This window comes from Lynx canadensis, chromosome D3 (assembly GCF_007474595.2).
Source record: "Lynx canadensis isolate LIC74 chromosome D3, mLynCan4.pri.v2, whole genome shotgun sequence".
Lineage (NCBI taxonomy): Eukaryota > Metazoa > Chordata > Mammalia > Carnivora > Felidae > Lynx > Lynx canadensis.
This window is the reverse complement of record NC_044314.2, coordinates 16,258,712-16,270,873: the sequence shown is the minus strand read 5'-3', so window position 1 is coordinate 16,270,873 and position 12,162 is coordinate 16,258,712. Positions and strand designations below refer to the sequence as shown.

Sequence of the window (12,162 nt, the reverse complement as noted above, 5' to 3'; positions counted from 1 at the left end):
TTGCTGCAGCGAAAGGGACAGGGGTAGTTGTTTCCTTCCAGACTCGGGTCCTAGAGGACACTGGCCATTGCCTCTTCTAATTAGGGACAAGCACCAAATCCAGCAGGCTGCCTCAGCCACGCCAATAGCCTCAGGGGGTGAGTGAAAGTCCTGTGACTCTAGGCTGCCCCAGGACAGATGGCCACAGAGCCCTTCCCGTGATGGCGCTAGCTGATTGGCTTGGCATGAGTAATACACCTGTCTTTAAAGAGAAAACAGATGAACATAAGTGAAGGGAAAGAAAATAATATAAAAACAGGGAGGGGGACAAAACAGAAGAGACTCATAAATATGGAGAACAAACTGAGGGTTGCTGGAGGGGTGGTGGGAGGGGGGATGGGCTAAATGGGGAAGGGGCACTAAGGAATCTACTCCTGAAATCATTGGTGCACTATATGCTAACTAACTTGGGTGTACATTTTAAAAAACAAAAAATAAATAAAAAAATTAAAAAAAAAAAAACCAGACAAAGGGGTGCCTGGGTGGCTCAGTCAGTTAAGTGTCTGACTTTGGCTCACGTCAGTATCTCACAGTTGATGAGTTCGAGCCCCGCCCGCATTGGGCTCTGCTCAGAGCCTGGAGGCTGCTTCCGATTCTGTGTCTCCTGCTCTCTCTGACCCTCCCTCTCAAAAAGAAATAACCATTGGGGCGCCTGGGTGGCGCAGTCGGTTAAGCGTCCGACTTCAGCCAGGTCGCGATCTCGCGGTCCGGGAGTTCGAGCCCCGCGTCGGGCTCTGGGCTGATGGCTCGGAGCCTGGAGTCTGTTTCCGATCTGTGTCTCCCTCCCTCTCTGACCCTCCCCCGTTCATGCTCTGTCTCTCTCTGTCCCAAAAATAAATAAAAGTTAAAAAAAAAAATTAAAAAAAAAAAAAAAAAGAAATAACCATTAAAAAAAACACCAACAACCAGCCCAGAATCAACCAAAGATACCTTGTGCAGCTAAAATTCCCACTGCTGATCTACTCTCAAATGTCATCAGCCTGTTTTATACTTAAAAGTTTTTTTAATGTTTATTTATTTTTGAAAGAGAGAGCATGAGTGGGATGGGCGAAATAGGTGATGGGCATTCAGGAGGGCACTTGTTGGGACGAGCGCTGGGTGCTGTACGCAAGCGATGAATCACTAAAGTCTACTCCCCAAACCAATACTACACTATGTGTTAACTAACTTGAATTTAAATAAATAAAAAAAAAAAAAATCAAGCAAGGAATTAAAAAAAAAAAAAAGTTTTAATGAATTTAAGAGACCAGAACGGTCTCTCCCCTTAAGGGAAGAGAGTCTCTTCACAAAATGGCATCTGCTTTTTTTTTTTTTTAAATATGAAATTTATTGGCATTTGCTTTTCGGCATCCACCAAAATCCAGGCGATTCCACCTGGGGACTCTACCAATTCATTACGTTAATGGTTTTCAATAGGTGGCCTTCATGTATTTGGAGGGCATGCAAAGGCTTTGCAAGGGGAACACACACGTGGGTAGGTTTAAGGAATGAATTTCCTGATATCCTACGGGCATATGTATATATTCCTAAAACGTATCTGCCTGAGGGTTTGCTATCCTGTCCTCTTTTATCCATTTATTATGAATCTTGCCGTGACTACCAGCCCTGGGGATGAACACCGTGCCTATGAAAGCCAAGGGCAGCTGGAAGTGTAGGTGAGGAGTTGAGAAAAGCGAATGACTAATGATGGACTGGTAAGTTCTTCTGCAGATCAAGGACTTTTCAAGTGGAAGAGGACATAAGCCTGTGGTGAGCTTTTAATCCGATGATTATTCAAGTGATGTTTTTGATGACAGACAACTAAAAAAGTAGCTTATTTTTCATGGTAAATGGTCAAAATAATTTTGCCAGGAATTCTGAGGAAGCGTTCAAGTAATTGAGGTACATTTTTGTAGACAAATGCCTTCCATTTCTACCTATTTGTTTATTTCACAATTGTTTCCAAAAAATGGAAAGAAGAATAACAGTCTATCACCCACAGATTTAGTAAACAATTGAGGGAAAAAGGCCCCAAACTCGAAACCAGCAAACGAAATAGTCCCATTCATCTATTAAAAGCTTTATTTTCAATACATTTTAGTTTTTATTTTACATTTTTTGTTTTATATTTTACTTTATGTTTATTTTATATTTAATGACTTAACAGATGTGATATTCAGGTACTTTGAGCCCTTGTTTCCTGATAATAATTGTAAAGATGATTCAATGCAGGGGGCGCCTGGGTGGCTCAGTCGGTTAAGCATCAACTTCAGGTCATGATCTCACAGTTGGTAAATTTGAGCCTTGCACTGGGCTCTCTGCTGCCTTCACAGAGCGAGCTTTAGATCCTCTCCCCCCCCCCACCCCCCCCCTCTCCACCACTCGTGTGCATGCTCTCTCTCTTAAGAATAAACATTAAGGGCGCCTGGGTGGCTCAGTCGGTTGAGCGTCGGACTTCGGCTCAGGTCATGATCTCGCGATCCGTCAGTTTGAGCCCCGCGTCGGGCTCTGTGCTGACGGCTCAGAGCCTGGAGCCTGCTTCCGGTTCTGTGTCTGCCTCTCTCTCTGCCCCTCCCCTGCTCATGCTCTGTCTCTCTCTGTCTCAAAAATAAATAAAAACATTAAGAAAAAAAATTAAAAAAAAAATTAAAAAAAGATAATTCAATCCAGAAAAATAATATTTTTTTAAATCTTTATTTATTTTGAGAGAGAGACAGGGTGTGAATAGGGGAGAGCAGAGAGAGGGAGACACAGAATCCGAAGCAGGCTCCGGGCTCCGAGCTGTCAGCACAGAGCCCGACGTGGGGCTCGAACTCACGGACCGTGAGCTCATGACCTGAGCCGAAGTCGGCCGCTCAACCGACTGAGCCACCCAGGCGCCCCCAGAAAAAAATATTTTTACTTATGGTCAAAAGAAACCATTCTCAATTTCAATGTATATACCTATTTTTGGTATAGACACATAGGGAAGAAGAACAAAAGACTTTCGGGCCTAAAAATGTTACATTAGGGATATAATTCTGGGGGAGACATGGGAAGGCACAGAACCCGGGTCAGCCCTCATTTCTCCCTCTCCACACTGAGTTTTAGGTGCTGGAGGCCATATGATGATTGCTGTTCTCAGTTTCTGTGAGGTCATCCCTCCAGTGACAGTAGGTATCATGAAACCCTAACTGTTCAGCCTACAGTAAGTTGGTCTCCAGCATTTAAAAGAGAACAAAATAAGATTTCATTTTTCTTCTTCAGGAGAACAGGAACAAGGCCACACTACAAGGAGGGTGAGCTGGATGTGAGGAGGGAGACGAGCTGATATTCTCCTCCCATCTGCTTCTGTGATCTGACCGTTGTTTATTTCTCATTCAGGTAAAATCCATTTGGCACAGAAAGCGCAGGGGTTGGGGTGTGCGTGCGTGCGTGCGTGTGTGTGTGTGTGTGATTTGTTTCACAGAGTCATTCAGGGCCACATCAGATAGAGGTTCTGAGTCACAAGAAACAGATACAGAGCCTTTTCCGGGTAGTTATGTTTAGGAGTCCTTTTCTGTGTATATACATTGTATTCTATATACACAGCAAAGTAAAGGATAGTTATCACAAAGCAGCAAAATGTAAAATATAACTCTGTCTTAGGGGTGGATAGAAATGAGCCCCAGCCAACTTCAACCTCATGTGGTGACACTGTACCTGTTATAACCTGCATGACTTAACGGGTGACCTCCAAGTTCCGCCCCAGGTGTTAGCATCCACTGTGCAGACGGGGCAAGAGCAGAGAGGGGAGGTTTGGATAGGCCACTCCTGGGAGAAGGGGACCATCACTCTGCTCAAATTCTATGACTAGATCTCAGAATGACCACACCCTATGTTAAGGGGGGCTGTGAAACGTGGTTTTCCCGGGGTCCTGGAAGAAGACGACTCCGGTCGTCTCCACAGCATGCTGTATCTGCCGTCCTGGGGTAGAAGGTTTGGAGAAAGCTGAGAAGGTTGAAAATAGCCACTGGAGCACGAGAGGAACAGCTGGCCAGGAAAACATCGATGTCAAGTTCCGATCTGTGGGGTGGTGAGCTTTCCTCCAGCAGCTCACAACAACAGGCGGATAGTTGGTTAGATCCAGCTTGGGGTCTGGGGCAATGGACAGAAGGGCAAGGGAACCAGGGAGGTGAAGGTCTCGGTAGGAGAGAATCAGGGGTGAGGAACCACCTCACGCTTCCCGGATGGGGAACAGAGCGGGCATGCCTGGTTGACAGTAAAGGAAGGTCTCAAGTTCCTGGAGGTCTAAAAAAAAATTTTTTTTTGGTTTATTTATCCATTTTGAGAGAGAGAGAGAGGACAAATAGGGGAAGGGCAGAGAGAGAGGAAGAGACAATCCCAAGCAGGTTCTGTCCTGTCAGAGTGGGGCTTGAATCTACGAACTGTGAGATCATGACTTCAGCCAAAACCAAGAGTTGGAGGCTTAACCTGACTGAGCCACCCAGGCGCTCCATCAAGTACCTGGAGGTCTTGATGGAATTGGAGAGAGATGTAGTGGGTGAAAGGGATTTAAAGCAGGGAGGGAGGGCTTGCCATCCAATAAAGGGTATGCTGGGGTGCCTGGGTGGCTCAGTCGGTTGGCTGTTCAACTCTTGGCTTTGCTCAGGTCATGATCTCGAGGTTCATGGATTTGAGGCCCACATTGGGCTCTGTGCTGGTGGTGTGGGGCCTGCTTAGGATTCTCTCTCTTCCTCTCTCTCTCTGCCCCTCCCCCACTGATGCCCTCTTTCTCTCTGTCTCTCAAAATAAATAAGCTTTAAAAAAAACCCAAAAAGGATGTGTTATGGACTGACTGTGTGTCCCACCCCCAATTCATATGTTGAAACCCTACCCCACAATGTGACGCCATTAGGATGTGGGGCCTTTGGGACAGGGTCAGGCCAAGAAGGTGGAGCCCTCATGCATGGGATTCATGCCCTCATTAGAGTCCCAAGACAGTTTGCTTCTCTCCGCCTCTCTCCCTCCCCCTCTCCCTCCTTCTCTCCCTCTCTCCCCTTCCCTCTCTCCCTTTCTCCCTCCCTCTCCCTCCTCCTTCCTCTCTCTCTCTTTCTCTTTTTCTCCACCATGACCATATGAAAGAAAACAGCCTCTCTGAAGAGGACCCTCACCGGAATCCAACCATGCCAGGAGTCTGATCTCGGACTTCCAGCCTCAGAACGGTGAGAAATAAGTCTGTTATTTGTAAGGCACCCAGTCTATGCCATTTTGTGGTACAGCCAGGATGAACTAGGCAGCATATTTGAATGTATGGTTTTGGAGGGGGGACACCCTTGGGTAGACCTGAGATGCACTGTGTGGCCAAGGGAGTTTGGGGTTGGCGTGGGCGGTTGTGTCCTTTCTCTCCTCCTGTTTCCCAGAGACCACCCGTTGGGGTGCTGGGTCCCAAGACACATCTGTCATCTTGGCCATCAGGAGGTTGAATGCTTTGATTCAAAAGCAGTTAAAAATAATTAGCAAGTTGATTTTGTTGGTAAAATATTTTTAAAAAATCGACTTTCAGTGATGTGGATTTGTATGGCATGAAAAAGATATTAAAAAGCATAGCCTCTTTAAGGCAATTATGTTTACTGGCCCTTTTCTGTGTATGTGCCTTGCATTCTGTAGAAATAACAAAGTGAAGATCGCTGTGATACCACTATGATATCCATTTAGCAAAAGGTAAAATTAAGCTCTGTCTTGGGGGTGGTTGGAAATGAAACTCAGCCAACTTCAGCCTCGTGTGGTTACACTGTACCTGTTATAACCCACAAAGCTGAAAGCCAACGGCAGATGAATAAAAACAGCAGGTTTTAATGTACGACACCTGTTATGATATTAGATGGTGTTATTAGCATCCTGTTACAGAAGTGAGGGTTTTAGGGGGCCCGCTTGGAAACAGGTAATCATTTATACTCTAAAGGTTAAGAAACACTTTTATATTTTAGCTAAAGGTAGTCAATTCTTCTTCTCCTTCTTCTCCTCCTCCTCCTCTTCTTCTTCTTCTTCTTCTTCTTCTTCTTCTCCTCCTCCTCCTCCTCTTCCTCCTCCTCCTCCTCCTCCTCCTCCTTTTTTTTCTATAAATCCTTCCAGGTGTCAGATAGGGAGACTTTCCAGGTGGGAGGATCCTAGCCAGGTGGGATCCCTTCCAGGTACAAACAACTGATGTAATTCTCTTGGCTGACACAGGCAAGAAAGCCACCTATTAGGTGGCCATCCATAGAGGGCTTTGCTCTAGAAGCCTCTCTACACACTTTGCTGTGCTCTCTCACTGTATGAAAGAACAGCTTTAAAATCAAACACACACACACACAAAATTCTGTGTTGGCTTCAAATAATCTTTCATCATTTAGGCCACAGATAGAATCTAAGAAGTTGGCCACCGACAGTTGGATGCAAACACCATGGGGTCAGTGGCCTTCCCTTCTGCTTCCTTCTCTACATGTAATTAATTGCTGGTCCTCAGGGAGACGTTGGAGCTGACCTCATCAGGGCTTCTATGCACACCTGCTGGCCCGCCCCTCCTTGCATGAACTTGAGTCCACGAGGAATCAGAGGTTTGGGTGTGGCCCAGGATATTCTCTCCTATTTTATTTATTATTATTATTTTTTTAATTTTTAATGTTTTATTTGTTTATTTTTTGAGACAGAGAACATGCCCACACAAGCAGGGGAGGGGCAGAAAGAGAGAGGGAGACAGAGAATCTGAAGCAGGCTCAGCGCAGAGCCCCACGCGGGGCTCAAACTCGTGAACTGTAAGATCATGACCTGAGCAGAAATCGAATGCTTAACCGACTGAGCCACCCAGGCGCACCCCCTTCTTTTGTTTTAATATACTGTATTGTTTTATGAAATGTCTTCTGTGTGTTAATGTAAAAAGGAAGGTGTTATGATCCTTTTTACACAGAGGCCTCGTGGAATGAAGGACTTGCTCAACATCGTGTGTGGGTCTTCCGGTGTGGGATGACTGCCAGCTCTTCCTCCTGGTCTCAGCCCAAATCTCATCCTTTGGTGCTCTCAGTTTCCTTCCTTATCAGGAATGATAAGTATGTTCATACGTATGTGTCCTGAAACGGCCAGCCACCTTGTTCTTGGAAATGGGTCCCCTTAATGTCAGCTTAGGGAAATCAGGCAGAGTGGCAAGGCGAGGCCCTGTGCCTGTACCGATTTGCAGCCAAGATGGCAGACAACTGAAGACCATTGGCTAAGTCTGGCCATTAACCTACATAATCATACAAGCATAGATATTTGTCTTCTGGTGACATTTACCCTGAAGCGCCGTGAAGTTTAGTCTGGCATCTGGCTTAATGTTTTGACTTTTCTATCCTGTGGTCTGATCTTCTTGTAAGCATAGAGCTGGTGCTTATTTACCCAGATAATCCCAAGTTTTGGGAAAGATTTTGAAAGGTGAGGGAATTACATAAGCTATGATGCCCAGTTAGATCAACTGAAACTTTGCTCTGCCTCTGAAGTGAATGCTTATGTTTGCCATGTTCTTGGAAATACAGACAGCTTTCATGGAGATAAACTAAACATGAAAATTTAAACTTAACGACCAGCTAACCCAGGAAATATATTAGATGTACATGGTCAAGATTTTAGAATTCGAGAGACTTGGGGTCTCATGTACATACTTTCTTTAATGGAAGTTCCAACTAGTAACTGTTACATATTGTCAATCTAGAGAAAATGACGAGAAAGCCATCTGAGTTCTTGGAGCCAATATCTGGGATAGTAATCTTTAAACATTGGGGAACTTACTAGTGATTGTCTTAGAGGCAGATGGCCTCGGAGGTCACAAATTCTGTGGACTCCATGCAAGAGAATAGAGGTGAGTGGTCAACATAAAGGCACAAAGAAAGAGTAAAACAAATAGCAGGGGCTACAGACCTCTGGGTTATAAAACACCACCCAACATTTCACTGGACTTCAGTTTTTTCCTACAAAGTATCAGGTTCCATCTCTTGGGGAATTTTTCTTTCCTAACTTCTTTTTTTTTTTTTTTTTTTTTAATTTTTTTCAACGTTTTATTTATTTTTGGGACAGAGAGAGACAGAGCATGAACGGGGGAGGGGCAGAGAGAGAGGGAGACACAGAATCGGAAACAGGCTCCAGGCTCTGAGCCATCAGCCCAGAGCCCGACGCGGGGCTCGAACTACCGGACCGCGAGATCGTGACCTGGCTGAAGTCGGACGCTTAACTGACTGCGCCACCCAGGCGCCCCTCTTTCCTAACTTCTATAGCAAGCAAATTTTCTTACAGTTGCGGGGGTGGTGTTTATGTTTTTAAGATGGTTCTTAGACTTTTAAAAAAGATTTTATTTTATTTTACTTATTTTTGTATATAAAAGAATATTTTAATCTTGTCCTTAGGATCTATAAAGACTGTACGTGATTTGGAAATGAGACCCTACCAAACAATGGCCAAAGAAGAATCATTCACTCTATGCCTTTTCTTTGGTCAGGTCACCCAGAAATAGACTATTACCAGCTCTGATTGTTGTCACTTGTGGCCCCACATTGTGTTTACCTGTGTATTCACTGTAGTTGAGTTTCCCTTCCACGTAGATGCGGGACCCCTTTTTCACATACTGATACGCCATGTCTCTGAGGCCTGGTCCGAATACTGATACTCTGTGCTCTGTCGTCTGACCGACAGCACCCATTTGGTGCGCTCCACTCTCCCCTGACCGCCACACCTCATTCGTTGCTAGAGAAATATCGTGACCGGGTTCTTCCCTTCCACCTGTCTCATGACGGGGTCCTGACCCACTGTCCCAAGGAGCTGCACACAGTTCAGAGATCTTTCAGGATCAAAGCTGGCAGTTTCAGACTCACTTCTTACAGACTGATGAAATACCCCTAACACGGGTCTTTGAAACATGGCTTCTATTTGCTTTTCCTACAGTCTGTCTTTGGTCTTCCCCTAGCAAAGGACACGTAGCTCCCTCCCTCCTTCACCGGACGCTCTAGCTTGAACCAAAAGATTTTATTTTGAAGCAATCTCTACACCTAACATGGGGCTTGAATTCACAACCTTAGATCAAGAGTTGCAGGGGCACCTGGGTGGCTGAGCCACCTCTTGGTTTTGGCTCAGGTCATGAGCTCACGGTTTGTGGGTTCAAGCCCTGCGTGGGGCTCTGCCCTCACTGTGGAGTCTGCTTGGGATTCTCTCTCCATATCCCGCTCTCTCTGCCCCTCCCCTGCTCACTCATGGTATCCCCCCCACTCTCAAAATAAGTACATAAACATTTTTTTTTTAAAGAGTTGCGTGCTTCACTGACTGAGCCAGGCAGGAGCCCCTGATTTTTAGACTTTTTATCCCTCTTTATATCAGGTTAGATTTTAATTTGCAAACTGAAAAAACCAAAAAACCAAAAAGATCTAAAGATCTAAAAAAAAAAATCCAGAAAAATGTTACAAGTAGAAACCAGAAATGTACATTTTGCCTCCCAACCTGTCAACAAAGTACGAGGACGGTCCCACGAACGAAATGTCCCATGGCAGCTGATGTTGAACTTCCTTGCTGCCCAGCTTACAATTCATCTGACTAAAAACAACACTTAACCTCACTGTTTTTCTGTCATTTCAGGATCTCACTGTACTGAAACATGCCACTGTGGTATACAATTAAGAAGGGAATTGAAACAAGGGAGATTTTTACTGTTAAGAAATATAAGAAACAGTGCTTGCTTTATCGTATGATTTCTATGCTTTCTAATTACGTGAACTCCAAACTAGATAGCAGGAACTTCGCCTTGCTTTCTTGGGCCCAGCTTTTTGGGCAGCCCCCCCCAACTGCCACCATGAGTATACATTAAGTGTTTAATAAGGAGACAGATGCCCAGATACTGGCTTCCAGAACTGAAGGAGTCTCCCAGTGCCTGTGGACACTTTGGGAAAGTCATTTTGCACCACAGAGCAGCGTGGTTAGTCTCTCTCTCTCTCTCTCTCTCTCTCCCTCTCTCTCTTTTATAGATTCGAGCTTCTTACTGTTGTATGTTGAATCTTGGTTATTATTAAAGTCTGTAGCAATTAACGTCAAAATATAAATACTTGAAATTTAAGCGTAGAAAATTTGGTGAGTAAAATAGTGTCCCGGAGGAGATGTAAAAACCCAAGGCTGCCCACAAAGGTAGGTTTTCATATAGCTTGTGTTAGGTAGCATAGTATTATGTGTGTGTGTGTGTGTGTGTGTGTGTGTGTGTCTTTAGGGATGCTATAACAAAGCACTACAGAAGAGGTGTCTTCAACAGCAGAAATTAATTTTCTCACGGTTCTGGAGGCAGAAGTTTGAAATCGAGGTGTTGGCAGGGTTGATTTCTTCTGAGGCCAGTTTCCCTGGCTGGTAGACGGCTGTCTTCTCTCCGTCTTCACGTGGTCCTCCTTCTCTGTGTGTCTGTGTCCAAATCTTCTCTTCTAACAAGGATACCAGTCATATTGGGTTGGGGTCCACTTTAATGACCTCACTGTGACTTAATTACCCCCTGAAAGACCCTATCCCGGTAGATCCCCATCATACTCTGAACTGCTGGAGTTAGTGTTTCAACATATGAATTTCGGGGGACACAGTTAGGTCCCCAGCAATGGGTATGTGGCCTTAACAGCTTTACTGAGGTATAATTTATGCGCCATAAATTGTACCCACCTCAGAAATGCTTGGTATTGTTCTAAGTCTCAAAGAGTACGATGATTTAGTGGGAGTATTGGATGGCGACCTAACTGTTGCATTCTCAAATTACTTACTAAATTTTGTATTTTCATAAAGGATTAAAACTACTGTTTTTATGCATGTGTGGAGTCAGGAAGTATGCGGGAAATCTTCGTACTTGCCCCCCAATTTTGCCATGAACCTCAAACTTCTCTAAAAAAGGTGTCTTTAAAAAAATTTCTTTAATGTTTAGTTATTTTTCAGAGAGAGAGAGACTGAGTGTGTGTGAGTAGGGGAGGGGCAGGGAGAGAGGGAGACACAGAATCCGAAGCAGGCTCCAGGCTCCGAGCTGTCAGCACAGAGCTCGATGCAGGGCTCGAACTCACCAACCATGAGGTCGTGACCAGAGCTGAAGTCAGATGCTCAACCTACTGAGCCACCCAGACACTCCAAAAAATTAAGACTTAATAAAAACAAAACAGTTGCTTATTGGCCTAAAATTTTCCCTGATCAATTATATTGGTATTAATACATTTTGCACTTGGCGTTCTGTTTTTGTTTCTGTTTTGCCATGGGTTTTCAGAGAAGGATGAAAACACAGGCCCCAAACAATGGAGGGTTTCATTTAACTTGTTAACTACAGTTTGATAGAATGGAAAGAGCACTGGGCCTAACGGGGAGCTCTCAGTTTGGTCTGATCTCCATGCTTTCCTCTCTGAGCCCTGGTCCCCTCACCAAAATAAAACCCTCCTCACTGTGTGGGATGCTTATAAGCATCAAATGAGATTACATAGGTCAAAAATCCTTGAAAATTATAAATTGCAATGTAAACATAAGGTGGTGTTACTTTTTTTTTTTTTTACATTTTATTTATTTTTGATAGAGACAGAGCACAAGTGGGGGAGGGGCAGAGAGAGGGACACAGAGGGACACAGAGACACAGAGTCCCAAGCAGGCTCCAGGCTCTGAGCTGTCAGCACAGAGCCTGACGCAGGGCTCGAACCCACACACTGTGAGATCATGACCTAAGCTGAAGTCAGACGCTTTACCGACTGAGCCACCCAGGTGCCCCAGGTGGTATTACTTTTTGAAGAGAAATAAAATGGGGCCCCTAATTAGAAAGAATTAAGATAAACTCTTGTGAATTGTTAACACTTTATTCAGTTACTCTGAAGCATAATTATCTTGCCAGAACCTCAAATTTTAAATTGGTTTGTGATCTAATTTTGAAGGCACCGAACTGCCTAAAGAAATTGGCTCAAAATTACAAAGAGAGATTAGGGCGTGCGTTAACTATTGCAAAATCAGGTTTTCAGGTTCACGAACGGAAGTCATATTGATAACACCTTTCTGTACACCTCTTATTAGATTGCATTTAATACACTGGGAAAGCTGTTTTCAGCTTGAGGCTTCCTTTGCTTTTGCTCACAAAGGCCTCTTCCCAAAAAGTTATGTGTTACGTGATCATAGGGCTTGGAAAAGGAAAAGTCATTC

The 12,162-nt window shown here is 44.5% G+C and overlaps 1 protein-coding gene and 1 long non-coding RNA gene across 2 annotated transcripts; one reads left to right on the top strand and one right to left on the bottom strand.

The window, feature by feature from the left end:
• The first annotated feature begins 2,934 nt into the window (after positions 1 to 2,934).
• Positions 2,935 to 4,593, top strand: LOC115528217. The gene is made up of 3 exons (XR_003973178.1): positions 2,935 to 3,170; positions 3,265 to 3,381; positions 3,946 to 4,593. It is a non-coding gene; the product is annotated as an uncharacterized LOC115528217 (long non-coding RNA).
• Positions 4,594 to 8,461: 3,868 nt separating this feature from the next.
• On the bottom strand, positions 8,462 to 8,901 carry LOC115498618 (single-stranded DNA-binding protein, mitochondrial-like). The gene is given in 2 exon segments (XM_032595437.1): positions 8,462 to 8,733; positions 8,736 to 8,901. Coding segments are annotated over 2 exon segments (438 nt in total).
• Between the last annotated feature and the right edge of the window lie 3,261 nt (positions 8,902 to 12,162).